The sequence below is a fragment of the Pimephales promelas genome, chromosome 9, assembly GCF_988280905.1.
Source record: "Pimephales promelas chromosome 9, fPimPro1.hap1.1, whole genome shotgun sequence".
Lineage (NCBI taxonomy): Eukaryota > Metazoa > Chordata > Actinopteri > Cypriniformes > Leuciscidae > Pimephales > Pimephales promelas.
Window position 1 is genome coordinate 7,692,154 of NC_142777.1, and position 15,516 is coordinate 7,707,669.

At 38.6% G+C, this 15,516-nt stretch overlaps 1 protein-coding gene across 3 annotated transcripts in view; it reads left to right on the forward strand.

Annotated features, from left to right (window-relative positions):
• Positions 1-15,516, forward strand: part of st3gal5 (ST3 beta-galactoside alpha-2,3-sialyltransferase 5) — a 67,176-nt gene that overhangs the window by 28,756 nt on the left and 22,904 nt on the right. For all 3 annotated transcript variants that reach the window (XR_016169635.1, XM_089134718.1, XM_039694190.2), the window contains exons 2-3: positions 8,144-8,260; positions 8,392-8,512. Coding sequence is in view for 2 of the 3 variants with exons in the window: in XM_089134718.1 (XP_088990844.1) it covers positions 8,157-8,260; positions 8,392-8,512 (225 nt within the window). In the remaining variant the exon portion in view is untranslated. The remainder of the gene's footprint in view (positions 1-8,143; positions 8,261-8,391; positions 8,513-15,516) is intronic.

Here is a 15,516-nt window from a genome sequence, read left to right on the forward strand (position 1 = left end):
AAGATAAAGTATGCTACAACTTACCAAAATGTATTCCTCATGCATAATATCGACCAATTATTGTTTTTTAACTCTTCCCTGAACTGAAATGTAGTAGTGGGCTGTATTTTCCACACGACTGACGTCAGGTTCAAGTAAACACAAGCTGGCGCGAGCGCGACTCACTCGTGTACTGCAGTTTGGCTGGTGCTAACGTTGCCCGCCCGCATACCGCCTCCCATGGTCGAAACTGGTATTACGACACCTGCCGGGCCGGGGCTAGTAATTTAGCATGCTAATTCAGATTAATATCTCGGCAGCACTATAACGTGTCAGTTTTTTAATGACATCATCAACCTTATTTCTTCTCAATCTTTTGATGCGTGTAGCTCATTTTTGGGATATTTTAACCTCAATTTTTACAGATGGCACCTTTAAGGGAAAAATGCATAGGATGTGCGTGCGCACGGTTTTATAAATCCGAATATTTCTGTGCGTACGCACGTCCTATGTTTCATCCATACGCCACTTCTGACGCAAATACTACGCAAAGTTTTATAAATGAGGCCCCAGATGTGCAGCTAGGGGAGATTGTATCATTCCCTTTAGAAAAAGTGTATTTGGTCATACTGCTTTTTCTGTTCAAGCTGCTGCTGAGTGGAACCTCACCCCCATAACTATCAGAAATATAAACACGTATACTATAGTTCATTTAAAATTCAGTTAAGGAAATGGCTTATTGATCATCAGAACAACATTAACCTATTTCTACACATGCTCTTGATGCACACTGTTGACTTTTTACCTTATGTGTTTGTCATGTTTTTACGTGATGTTTGTCCGATTGTTGTTTTGATGTGTTTAGATTATATATTCTAAAATAATAGATATTTTACTAAATTTATTTACATTTTTTTAGTGCTATGTACTATGTAATCTTTTTTTTAGGGTGACTCTTACTAACTGTCTAGGGACTGCAGATGAAAAATAGCCTTTAGGCTAATTCTGGCGTATTGACAGAAATGTTTATGAATATGCACTGTCCCTGTACTAAATAAAAGTCAAAAAGTCGAGACAGGACCCATTGTCAAAATTTCTAAGTCCACCACTCTATTTCATTCAAAACGAACTACAAAATAGACTCAAGGTGTTAAATACCGGAATTATCCTTTAAGATAGCAGTGATAGGAAAAGCCATGTTTCCAAATCTAAACGACAGAGCCTAGTTACAAAAAAAACTAAACAAACAAAAAAATAAATAAATAAAAAAAACAATACATGGGTGGAATCTAACACAATCGTGGTCTTACTGTAGCAAAATCAAACCTTGTGCACACTTTTAGTGCAATCACATGAAATCAGAAGACTCCTCATTACTGTTTTTTAAAGTCAATTCTTCCCATACCTTGTTTGCCATGAACATCTGCTTTCCACAGGACCTGAAATCACAAAAAAATAAGTTATTTTAAAACTCAGTATTATATTTACACATGTCAAAATGTGTTCCATTGGGACAGTGCAAAACCTCAACTGACCATGATCTGAAGGCTGAGCAGGAAAGGTTATCATTATGTTTTGAGCTGTCATGTGATTTTAGCTACATATAAAGTAAAAATGAATATTACACATAGGGGTTCATTATGTTATATTCATACTCTAGTATTCGCTGTATTATTATCATCAACAAGTAACGTTACAGAACTGAATTTGATTTCTTAACAGTCTTGATAAAGTTAACTTATGAAAATCGGTCATGGTTTAACTACAAAGAAAACAAACTAAAAAGGTAGGCCCATTTTTAGTAAAACTGTGGTTATTAAAATGGCAATAAATCTGCCAAAAACGTGGTTACTATCATTTTAGTATAATAAAATCAAGGATATTAGAGTTTTCAGCTTCCAGACAGTGTTTCAAAATGACAGTGTTCCTGCCGTTTAAGAGATTGATTGAATGACTATCATAACGAAGAAGATTGTATACGCAATTGGACGGACTTTGATATGCATAACAAGTCTACTAAAGCTTGTTTTAGGTCTTTAGAGATGTTCAACTGATCTTTCTTAAAACAGATGGAAAATTGAAAGGCATGCTGCAGTGTTTTGCCCTCCAGCTCTCGATGACCGTTATGACTGAACATTTATGAATGCTACCGTTAGCTTGGAAACTGTCAAATAACACACATGTAATATAAATTTCGTTTACCGTCAGTTTGACTGGATGAGCTGTCAATTTTCCTGAGAATAACGTTATACTTGGTATTTTAATGTGACATGTTATAACTATGGCAAGAGCTCTTTCAGTCACTGCTTTTTTTTTCCTCATGATGATTTTTATTTTTTCCTTTGCAATCCGCTGTAAAAGTATGACAAAGGACAACAAATACGGCACATTTGTGGTCTTTTTTTTTTTTTTTTTTTTACAGTGTATGTATTTTTACATTAAGCACCAACACTTCAAAAGAAGTATATTTAAAAATAGATTTCTTAGTGGTTTTGAAAAATTACTATAAATTACAGCAACACCTCCTCCTTTGCCTTTCAATATGAGATTCATGTTTATAACAATCCAATCTTGTGGGGTGGACTCATTTAAAGGAATGTATTCATTTGGTTTTAGCCAGGTTTCTGCCTAACACAGCACATATTGATTATAATCTGAGATCATATGACTATGAGCGATTTTGAAGAAAGGGATCGAATATTCAGCAACCCAAGCTTTATCACTTGCTCCTCTATCTGTTTTTTTTTTATTTGTTAAACATCAATTCGATTGTTAATCTGACGTTTTTTTGGATGTCCAAATATAATATCTTGGTGAAAGAGGCTCTATGTGATGGGATTTATCTGACCTTGGTGACGCGAGGCCGTTAAAATGAACTTGTATTTGTGAATGCAGCACAATCGTGAACAGAAATGGATAACTTTAAAGGTGATTTTCTCAATGTTTTTATTTTTTTGCACCCTCAGATTCCAGATTTTCAGATAGTTGTACCTTGGCCAAATATTGTCCCATTGTAAAAAAAAAAAAAAAAAACCCAATTCACATCAATTGACAGATTATGTATTCAGCTTTCAGGTAAAAAAAAAAAATTAACCAATAACAATTTGAAATGTATACAATGTTTAATAGGGAGCCAATGCTGTGTGTGTATTGCCAGTGTATACTATTTAGATATTTTTGCTAAAGAAAATGACTTAAATGTAATGTTTTACTGCCTCCTTGTTGCTGGTGTCTCTTTCCCTGGTTAACAGTCCTCTCCTCGCGGCTGAATCACACAAGCACTGAGCATGCGCAAGCTCCGTGCTCTGTCGCACTAATAAAGCATTCTGTTTGAAGCAGTCAGTGGCTCGGCGCTGAGTGCTATATAAAGCTATGCCATGCATGTCCGTGCATAGTAAGTAAAATTTATTTATATATTATATATTTTTATATAGCACTTTTCACAGTTAAACATCACAAAATGCTTAAGCTATGGTTGTTTATTTGGAAAGTATAAAATGTAAAATCATACACACACACACACACACACACACACACACATATATATACTGTATATATATATATGTGTGTGTGTGTGTGTGTGTGTGTGTTTATATATATATATATATATATATAGCACATGCATATAATGCAGGATATTAAATCATATAAAGACAAACTATTATATGGTCTTTTTGGTCTTGATTGCAATGTTATTTTTCTATATGTATCAATATATATACAAATGGTCTATATACACTCACCTAAAGGATTATTAGGAACACCATACTAATACTGTGTTTGACCCCCTTTCGCCTTCAGAACTGCCTTAATTCTACGTGGCATTGATTCAACAAGGTGTTGAAAGCATTCTTTAGAAATGTTGGCACATATTGACAGGATAGCATCTTGCGATTGGAGATTTGTGGGATGCACATCCAGGGCACGAAGCTCCCGTTCCATCACATCCCAAAGATGCTATATTGGGTTGAGATCAGGGTAGGGTACACCAGCCGTTCACAAGTTCTTTCTTCAATTGTAAAGTCCACACTAGAGGCTTAGTAACTACTAGCTAGTTTGTAACTAACTCTGTACTTTATTCCGTTGCTCCATTTGTTCGTAAGGTAGAACGTAGCTAGTAGGTCAAACTCTCCATAAAGTAATGCGTAGTCGCATAATATGACGTTTAACCTGGATGAAACAATAGCAGCCTTCAAATACATGAGTAGAAGTTGTGTTGAAATGCCCTGAATATCAGTTTATCCTTCATTCTAACTTCTTTTGCCTCAAGTTACTAACGGTAAAAAAAAGTTTCCAAATAATACGATACTTGATCATGAATAACATAAGTGTTTTTATATATAAATAACATTCATAAACCATATGAAATGAAATTAATAAGGATCAATAAATAAATATTGATACAAAAAACGTATATTTTGTTTATTGATAATGACTGATATTTGACATGCACAACATGGACTGATGCACACAGAGGCACTGTTTAGGACGGGTTTGTGTTAAAGATCCTCTAAGTAGCCTAATTAAAACTTAAAATGTAAGCGAGTGTAAATGTCAGCATTATCATATATGTCTAAAGAATTGAAGTCTGTCACGTAAAAGAAGAGCTTATGGATGCAATTCATCTACCTGATGAACTATCTTGGTTTATTCCAACCGTTACTCCTGATCGGATGCTGCCATAAATATTTAGTTGGAACGTTTAGTTTAATGGTGCAACGTAAAAATATTTAGTAGTGGGTAAGTTGTAACTTAGTGCCCATTTACGTCAAAATTAGTCTAAGTTTTAACTTGCGCACAGCTGGTGCAACCGGCCCCTGGTGACTGTGGGGGCCATTCATTGTCATGTTCAAGAAACCAATTTGAAATGATTCGAGCTTTGCGACATGGTGCATTACCCTGCTGGAAGTAGCCATCAGAGGGTGGCCTAAAGGGATGGACATGGTTAGAAACAAGAGGCCACCCCCGCACTGATCCTCATCAGGTCTTTGGTGGTGGAGACCCCAAGGCAGCTTCTTGCCGAAGTCTTAATGCGATTCTGCGCAGAGAAGCCTCGCTCACACTGGGAGGCTGAAATGGGCAGCACCAGCATAATCTGTACTCCAGTATATTCTAGAGAAAAGATGATACTTTTTCATTTCATTTAAACAATTACTATTAACTTATCAAAACCAACCTAAGAAGGATACCATACACAACCACTCAGTACTGTTGGCCTACCTTGTAATCAAGCCTGTAGGGGTGCTTTGTCAACATGGTCTCCCACAGGCCACTGTAGGACTTGTCTTTGAAATTGTGCTGATTAGGGTTTTCAGGCCCTACCACTCATCCTGGATTGCAGCTAAGTTTAAGTTTGAACAGAGCAAGTGAGTTCAAGTATGCAAACATAATATTGGCTCAATGGCAATGCAGTGTCAAATAAATTCTTACCTCTCTAGAGGCTCCTTGAAATGCCTCACCAGGTCTGCCCCATCATCTTCACCAAAGGTGAGAAGGTTTGCCTGGTCTTCTGGCATATGTCAGGGTTTAGCACTCTGAAAGACCCCACTGGGGTCCAGTTTTCTCATCCTTCAGCAAACCACCAAACCTGGCTCGCCTCCATGTGCTCCCTCAGCTGGGGATTAGTGAGGTCTGTGAAGCCTTTCAGATTCCCCTTCAGTATTATTCCCTAAAACATAAATAACACATACAGAGGCAGACAGACAGACACACACCAACACACTATGAAATGTCTGGCCATTTGTCACTCTATTTTCTCCAATCTTCACTGCATTTCCCTCCTTATCCTCTAATTGTTTGTATTGTATTGTGCAACGAAAACATGATATAACATTTATAGTCTTAACCTTTATAGTTCCAACTGGAATTTCCTCTCATCACCCTGCTGATGAGCGAGCACTGTCTGGATCCTCTCCAGCATGCCTCCTGCCTTTGTCCTAAACTTTAGTGCTTCCAGTCTGGTCACTGTCTTCCTCAACTCTGATGTGGGTTGGGGAAGGATTAGGTAATTTTTTTTTTTTTTTTTGCAAGGTGAGGCTAAGTGAGTATAACTCCTCAAACATGTCAGAGAGAAAATGGCAGAGTACACAAAAGAGTGCATTCTCCATTTTCCGCTTTATCTGTTAAGTAGTGAGTAAACATGTTAGTTATTTTAAGTTGATTTTTTATTCTGAGAAGTAATCTGTCTATTACTTGATTCTAAAAGTTAATTTGACTTTTGAAACTATGTTTGTAAATTAGTGGTATTGAATTTACTTAGAATTTCCCTTGAACTTCTGCTGTTGATGATGCTACTTGCCAGGTGGTCCATATGCTGCAGAGCAACTGAGTACTGGCCTTGGTCATTGGCACGGTCCTCTTGTCCATGCCGCAAGAACACTTTGAGGGCTCTGTGGACATGGAGGATCCATCGAGTTTCCTTGATGCTAGCTGGTGTACAAATATCCACACCAAGCTCTTGTCCGAGAACATAGAGCTCTCGTTTGGATTTTCCCAGGGGGGTAATCCATCGACCGGAAGTGGAAGCCTCGCGGGAGCTGACATCTTGTAGCAGAACTTCACTTGCGTTAGCATTCCCATTGACTCCCATTCATTTTGGCGTCACTTTGACAGCGAATAACTTTACATCTGAGGCGTTTGAAGACCCCATTTGTCCTTTATTTATTTCTAAAGAAACACGACAATGTATAAATAGCTCCATTACAGTAGCTTATGTTATGGCCCCATAGAAGCAGTTTTTGTGAAAGTAGGCTAACGATTGCGTCATACCCACGCGACTCTCTGTCGCACAGTAGAGAGATTACCATATGGACATGAGAAGAAGCTTGCGCGCAATCTGCGAAACGTGGAGGCAAAATGACAAAATAATTAATCAGAATACCTAGCAAAAGTGTCTCCTGCTCCTCGCTCATGGACAGCTCCTATTCACACTCTCCACCTCTGCATGTTTCAGAAGGGAATGATTCAAATTTCTCAAGCCATAGCGCTAGAAGACAGACGGGTCGCTCACGTCCCATTACGTAGTCAAGCTCTGTTTGAGTCTGCGCGCCGTCAGGGACGGAAATGCTAAAAAATCGCCAAAAATAGGCTTCAGTCGTCTCAATGGAGTTCCAATGAGATCGCTCTGTCCATTTCTTTTACTGTCTATGGATTTTCCGCTGAAGTGACAAGTCTTCCATATCAGATGTAGAAGATCATATACAACAGACACCTTTGGCTCTTTCTTGAACAGTCAGTATTGCCAACTCTAGCCTGTGAAAGTATAAAAAGAATCTTTCAAACAATTCAAATCTCTCTATTGTGCCAACATAAAACAATAATTTGTGATATTTTCAGTAACACTTTCTAATATGATCATGCTTAAAATGAATTATAGCGCCATATTGATTTATAAGTAAGTACTACCAAATATAAATTATGAATACTCATTAAGACTTTTAATTACTGCATTATAGGAACAGTTATAGTTACATTTATATTGTCTTTATAATTACTTGTTAGTCGTGCTTAAAGTACAAAAACTTTAAAACTCATACTTAAAGTACTTGTTAATAAAATATTTTTCCAGGAGCAGTGCTGTGCGTAAGGTGTTACCAGGCCGCGCAACCCGGGGGCATGCAACAAAAATGACATTTTTCAACTGATTTCAGTGGTTTGTAGCCTACGTGGGGTAAAAAAAAGTTCCATCTCTAGTTATTTAAAATCTCAAAGTTGCAGAGCGGGCGTGTTATGAATACGTCGTGTAAATCGTAAGTCGTGAAACACTGGCATGTCAATTGAATGTGCATTGTTTCCATTCAGAATGAGAGAATTATGTGAAAGTGAAGGACTACTGGTAAAGCAGATTGAATCAGGTGTGACTGTGAGATGCAAGTGAATCTGAAGCTTGAGACTTTACAAGTGCAGGCAGCACACCTGAACTGATTTCCCATTACATTACTTTCTCACATGATTTCCTATATATTATTTGAGCTAGCATTCCTGAAGTGCAATGAGTAGAGCAGATTGCGTCTGACACCTTTTTCACCCCTGATGAGTTTGCATTTCAACCAAATCTGCCAAAAGTGTGAACACACCTTCAAATGCAGTATTGAATGAACTGCGTCAGCAATTTATTATTTGTGCTATTTAAAGTCATCAGTTTGTTTTTTTGTTCTGCTTTTAGGCGTCATCGTTACATGTGGAAGCAAGGGGTTCTTGTTTTAGGCAGTAAAAGTAAGAAGAGGACTTGGTGGTCAGATGCCACCATGAGAGCTGTCAAACTGTGGCTTTTTCAACCCAGGTAAACAGTAGACATGAAAATATTAAACATATTAAAATGTCTTCCTTACCTGTAAACAATTAAAACATGTTTAACATTCACCTAAAAAAATAATTTTACTAATTTTATGCATCTGACCCTTTTTACCTTAGCAAAAGGCTGGTTATTCTTCTTCTGAGCTTGGCAATGATTTCGCTGGGAATTTTAAAACTGCCTCTCTTTCACACGGACCCAAAGCCTGTTGAAGTGCCAGTAGACCCCATCTACCAAGAGGTATATCTTTTTCATTTTACATCAGATTCAAGAAGTATCTACACCATTTCTGTGGTCCATCCAAATTAGTTTAGATTTGATGGGCTTAATCAAATCAAAAACTTTTCAATTCAAAATGACAAATCTAAATGCATAAATTTGTATTTTTTTTGGTATTTTTCTGGAGAATTTTGTGATATTGAGTCACAAATATAAATGGAGTAGTCTGAATTGCATTTGTGGTGCCAGATTTGGCTGCTGCTGCAGAAAAGTTGATTAAGGCCTGTCTGTATCAGAAAAGCTCTTAACAGGGTTAGTTCACCCAATGAATTGATTTCTTACCCTCATGTCATTCCATACCCATAAGACTTTTGTTCATCTTCGGAGCACAAATGAAAATGTTTTTGATGAAATCTTAAAGTTTTCTGTCCCTTCATTGACCGCTACACAACTACTACTTTGATGTATTCAAAAAGTTCATAAAGAGATTCTAAAAATAATCCATATGAATTGAGCGGTTTAGTCCAAATTTTCAGAATAGCTTTATATGATGAAGATATTGAATTTAGTCTTTTATTCACATATAAACATTCATCAACTCACATGCCAGTTGTGTTAAACAGAAGCTCCAGCATGTTCGTTTGACATGTGATAAATTAGGTTCATTTTCGGATCAAGCAGGTTCGGCTGGTCTTCACTGATTAATGTTTATATGTGAATAAAAGACTAAATTTAATCTGTTCTTACAGTATGTATTACATTTTCTTTCAACAGGCACTAATCTGCCTATTTTAATTTGCACATACTGCTTTTAAAAAAGAATAGAATTAGTTTGTTTCTGATATTTGTTTTTTATATAAAAATAAATGGTGAATAATTTATTGTTTAGAAGATATGAGACACCTCCTGTTTCCCTTTTTTGACACTTTTAATCCCACGCCATGGCAACACTGTTCGAGATATCCAATATCCATTTACAATTTTGCATCTTCAATGTCTTTTCATCATTTTCAGAAAGGGAGGAGGAGGAGTTAAAAATACAGAGCCTGTTTATTTAAAAAAAATCCACATTCAAACTAAAATATCTGATTTCCTGTTGGTCGGAGCTATTGACTGTAAATCATAATGTTGCCCGGCTCGATGAGAACAATATATAGCGAGTTTGGTTACTGTAGGTAAAACTAATCTCCCCACTTTAGTCTAAAGGTGGTGCCCTTCTACATGCCCATTTCTAATGCTTTTCCCATGTCTATTGGTGGACAACTCTGATGTTTTATGTTCTCATGTGTTGAGTTTCATGCAATTAAATTAAATTCTTAGCATCCTAAGAGTCTCAAAAGTATCCAAAAAGATTATTGAACTTTGATGCCGCTGCCATGTCAACAGTATTTAAGATATTAAGAATCCTTGTGTTGGTGTATATCTGCCATGTATTGACATTAGTCTTACAAAGTTAGAAACAAATTGGGTAAAAATTAGTAACTCACTTTCTGCTTGCAGTCGGTGGTACTATGATTTTTACACACCATAGCCACATCCATGTGATCAGTCTCCTTCAATGAACATACAGCTTAAGTTATAACACACTTCCTGTTTCCCTTTTCGTGCCTTAACCCTCTGGGTTCTGAGGTGTTTTCTGGGTTCTGGAGGTGTTCTGACATGCTCTGACATTTGTGCTTTTTTCTGTTACTTGTGTTACATGGCTGCACTAAAGTTTGATTACACTAAATTCAGCACAAACTCTGCTACAATAATATGTCAGCAGCATGTATGTAAAAATACATGTATTTGTAGTTTTGAGGTAATGACGTTTATGAATGGTTTGTGAAAAAATATAAAAGTCTTTTCAAATTTGTTTGATTTTTCACTTAGTTATATTCATTTACAGAGTCTCCTGTGAATGTTGAAGTCAGGACTCATCAGTGGCATCTGGTCCCTGTAAAAAAAAAATAAAAAATAAAATAAACACTTGAACATACTGATATCAAGAGAAACTATATGGCTGCACTATTTTGGGAATACATTTTAGATTTTTCTGGTTAAAATTATTAATAAATATTTATGAACACCAAGTTTGTTGTGCATTGTTATAGCCTATTTATAAAACGGTTAGTTCCAATCCTTGATTCTGATTGGTCAAGAGCTGTGCTTTATTCACGATAAAACACGGCAATGACCGCTTCACCCAACGGTTCTAGTTATCACTGCGCCCTTAGCAACCACACACATCAACCCAATGGGCAGTGAAATGCTTCGGTGACTGGTGTAGTGAAAACGGTTGCAGCATATTTTAAACAAATCACCAAGACGGAACTCAACGCACTTATCCGTGACTTCTACGGAACTGTCACGCCGGTTTCACACCGCACGCGTTAGCAGAGCGTTAATTTGGCCATGATCAATGCAATGTTGCTTTAATTCAGTGTAAGCCGCGCGGCAAAAATAGAAAGAACGCCGAAACGATCGCGGCACTGCTGCTCCTGCTACGCGATGCCGCGCCGCCTCTGCGTGCGGTGTGAATGCTCTAATCTGTTAACATGGGCGCCGAAAAAAATACGCGCTGCTGACGCTCTGCTAACGCTTGCGGTGTGAAACCGGCGTCAGAAGCTCCACAGGAGAAAAATATGGGATCAGTAGCGTTACGCGCGGGGCTGAACAGATTCCTGAATGATCCACCTTTGAGTTTGTCCTGGTGTCTGAAGAGACACAGCGAATTCACCTCATCCAATAATGTTTTCGTTGGAGTCGTAAAGACAATAAGAAGAGAGGGTCGTGATGAAACACACCGATTTCTACTAAAGATTTCAGCACCATAAAACTGTCCGATGCGCTTAATCCCAACACACCTGTCACTATACCAGTCACCGAAGCATTTCACTGCCCATTAGGTTTGCTGCACGGTATTTTTTTTATTACGAGTCTTCTCGAATGTATTAAATTTCAGCACTTCAGCATGACAGTTCGTATTTGTAGAAGTCTCTCCAAATTGTTCCTCAAACCACTTATCCATCGTCATGCCACCTAGTATAAATCGAAATTTACTTGAAACATTTTAGCCTTTTTAAATTTTGTCTGTGAGTGCACATAAGTGTAAAAGTAAAGAGCTACTGGAGGCCAAACTTAAAACAAAGAAAGCACTGGAGTGACATTCTTGCTGCAACAGAAAACATCGCTGACAGCGCTAAACCCCAACTAAAGAGGAAGTTAAATATCACCACAGCGGAGCCGATTGAAATGAGTCAAATATTTAATGCGTGCACAATAAAAGATGTTCAAATAAATTTAAATAAACAACAATAAATAAAGTATCTCTTGTTAGGCAGCATTTAAGCAACTAAATTAATAACTAGATTAAAGACCTAACTGTTATCTATCAAAATATGTGCCCTTGTGTTTTTTATTATTATTTTATTTGTTAGTTTGCTGAGAGGTAAGCTATGCCTATTTGTGAGGAAATTTCACAAATTTTGTGTTGTAAAAAAATCACAATGGTTAATTGTGATTTTTCAAAACATATGGTAACTAAAACGAATTGTTTAAAGTTGAGTGACAACATGTTACAATGTTTACATGGTACAATGACTGGTAGGTTACTGTTTGTATTATTCAATTAAATTCTTGGATTTGATTTCAGTCTTAATTCAATATTGACTCATTTGGATAAATATTAGGTAGGCCCCAGTCTGTTAATGTATTCAAGAAAAAAATCTCTCACATAATGCTGTAAACATACAGAGAGAAATTAAATATAATATTTAGCAAAATGCTCCTTGCTATTTTTTCTAGTCAACTAATGTGCTGGTCATTAAATGGCTTTCCTGGGGTAAAATGTAACGTTTTGTGACACAACTGTTCTCCTGCAGTGTTACTGACCTCTTTCCGTGTTTGAAAACACTGATTGATCGTTATTAAGTAAATATACCTTTCGGTAAGTTGTACTGTGTCTTTAAATAAAACTAAAGTAATATGATCAGTTTACTTGAACTGAGGAGCAACGATCTGTGATCAGAACCTAAGAGCTGATTTATCAATAACAACTTTCATATCAAAAGTAACCTGCTCTCTCTAGTCTGTCGGTGTCAGTGTCCTCTTTGCTCTGTGATTTTTCTGTGTGAAAAGTGTCAAATGTTTTAAGCGCCTTTCAGACAGGACTCGGAATGCGCGACGCTGGCCTCTTGGTTCAACATTGCCCTTCAAATACAACGTGATTTGCCATTTTACAAATAAAAAGTTGAACTATTTTGAACTTTAACCCCGGCGTGTGTTGATCGATGCAGGTCGACGCAGCAACAAAACATCCCTGCGTTTCGCGCGCGTATTCTGTCTGAAAGTCTGAAAGTCTCAAGCTTGAGTCTCAAGCTGAATGTGTGAGTTGGCAGCCCTGCGGGGATAAATCGTCGGGAGCGTTCAGCCATGCTTCTACTCCATGTGAGGATTGTTTACATTAGACTAGTGCGCACTGCCTCATGCACACAGTGCTTATACATGTGGGTTTACATCAGAGTGCGCGCGTGTTTTGCGCAGCATATACGCAGTGTTTGAGCGGTTGATGAAAAATAAGCTAATGCGTGCTCTAAAAGTCTAAATTCGAATCTATTATTTTTCACGGTATTTTGAAGAGCCCACGATAACAATATCGTGCATATTCATTACCGCGATTTATCGAATTACCGAATACCGGCACATGTCTAGTCTTACCTTAAAAATCATTCTCATAATAAAATCGTGTTCTTCGAATTCTTCTGAGGTAAATCCAAGGTGATTTGTTTAGAGGTGATGAGGGCGGTAAAAGTTCTGCGTTCCTTCACGTGGATCATTTGAATTTGAACAGCTCTTGCGCGTGTGGGCGTGGTCATATTAGAGTTAATGAGCTGGGCTGAAGAAACTGTACATGTCGTTGCTTTCGTTGCGAGGGAAGCTTAGCGCTACATCGCGATGCTGTCTTTTCAGACCAGTACCAGCTTGCTGAGCAGCCGTGGGTCTAAATGAGGTGAACTGCAACAACTTGAGGCAATGAATGCCAATGCAGTTGGGGGTTGCCCCGGCCAGCGTTAAAGCATGCCCTTTGTACATGGCACCTCAGGCAGTATTTGTGGACTTAGTTCTAGGAGCAGTTGGCTTGGAGAAACGAAAGATCTGATCACAGGCTGAGGGTCTTGCGGCAGGCTGGGGTGTTCAGTTGTGACACAGGTCCAAGATGGTCACGACCCACCACATACTAGGTACGAGTTTATAGAAATTAGTCTTCATATCGGCTGAAAGGAGCGGCTTTATCGCATCCTTTGCCAGTACAGTGGCGTGCGCACAAGACAGGAGCACTGCTCAACACTAGATGTGATGAATATCACTACACTCGAGCAGGCGCTGGGTGATAATGAATTGCATAGCAGAGTCTGATGGTACTGTCTGGTCTGGACCGGTTGGGAAGCTTTTTATGCATCTACGAACCAGGCCCAGAAGACCGCAGACGTACCCGAAGTGGAGTAGTGAGAATGACGGGGTCCTCAAACCACACCGGTCTGCCGGCTGGCTATCAAGAATATCATGAATAAAACGACTCAAATTTTGTTCAAAGTTTGTGAGTTGATCAAAGTTTGTGAATCAAAAAACATTTTGGTTGCCCTTAGCAACCGACAATTGAAATTTTGAGTTTTTTAACTGTCTGAACTGTCAGACTTTAGAAAATATTTCTGCAGTGATTTGGTTCAGATCGGACCAAAAACCTAGGAGTAGTTCGCAAAAGTAGGTTTTTCAAAAAAATGCAATTTACTCAAAATTGGCGCCTGAAGGGCGAGCCAATTCAATTGCATATTTTCCGGCTTGAGCCAAGAATTCCAACGATGTAAGACACTTGAGCCTACACCTAATGGTTGAGGAGTTATGAGCCGTTCGTACCCGTCAGGCCGATCGGGCGGGCCTTGGTGATATCGTAGGCGGTGTGAGTACTACCAGCCCCCAAAGTTTCAAGTCTCTACGACTGGTTTGTTCTGCCCAATCAGTTTTATTTGGTGAATGTTGCATCATGGGAAAATTAACAATAACAATAGGGTTTCAGCACTTCGTGCTTGAACCCCCAAATAATTTATTCTCTGTAAAATTGCGTAATCTGCGGGACGTGAAGATGCGTAAAAAGGTTGGTGATGCTCTGCCCCCACTTCTTTGTGTGTGGCATAGCCTGTTACAACAGCTCGGCAGATAGCTAACAGTTTCCCCAAGACGAAAAATGAAAATTGTTTAACCTTTCCAAACTTTACTCAGGAAGCACTGTAAAAAGGCAAACGTGTTTTCTGGCCATGTTAAATCCAGAGAGGAAAAATATGAGATCGCTTAATTCACCGACAAACATGAACTGACGCGAGACTACTAATAAATGTAAACGGCATGCTATGTTGCTGTAAATCATCTAGAAGTAGCCACAAGACGTCTCTCTTTTGCCGAGACAAACAACAGAACATAACAGGTGACATTCATCAAAATATCTTCTTTTGTGTTCAGCAGAGGAAAGACATTCATGTTAGAAACAACTTGAGTGGTGGTTGGTAAATGATGACAGAATTTTCATTTTGTAAGTGAACTATTCCTTTAAGGCAGTCATTCCCAAAGTCGGGGTCCCACACGTGGGTCGCGGGAGATTTTGTCTGGGTCGCCAAGTCGAGCACTATTTTTCAGTGTGTTGTAGGCTACTCTCTAGATATGGGCTATTCAATTGGCGGCCCGCGGGCCAAGTGCGGCCCGCCAATCATCTCCATACGGCCGAGGGCATCCCAACCTCCCTCTCCTCCTATTTTCTGGTGGTGCCGCGCGGCTAAATTTGGTTAGATATGCGCGTGGACGCAGTGGCGCGTGCAGCTGGATGACTATACGCACGCACTGTGTGTGTACCATGAGCACTCCGACTGACCTGAGAGAAAAGTTTACAGTCCGAATATTTCAGCAGTTTTTATGTGTGTCCCGTATTTCTGTCGACTGAACCAGCGATAATAATCATTCGTTGGTTTGATTATTTCCTTTCCATGAATTGGCTA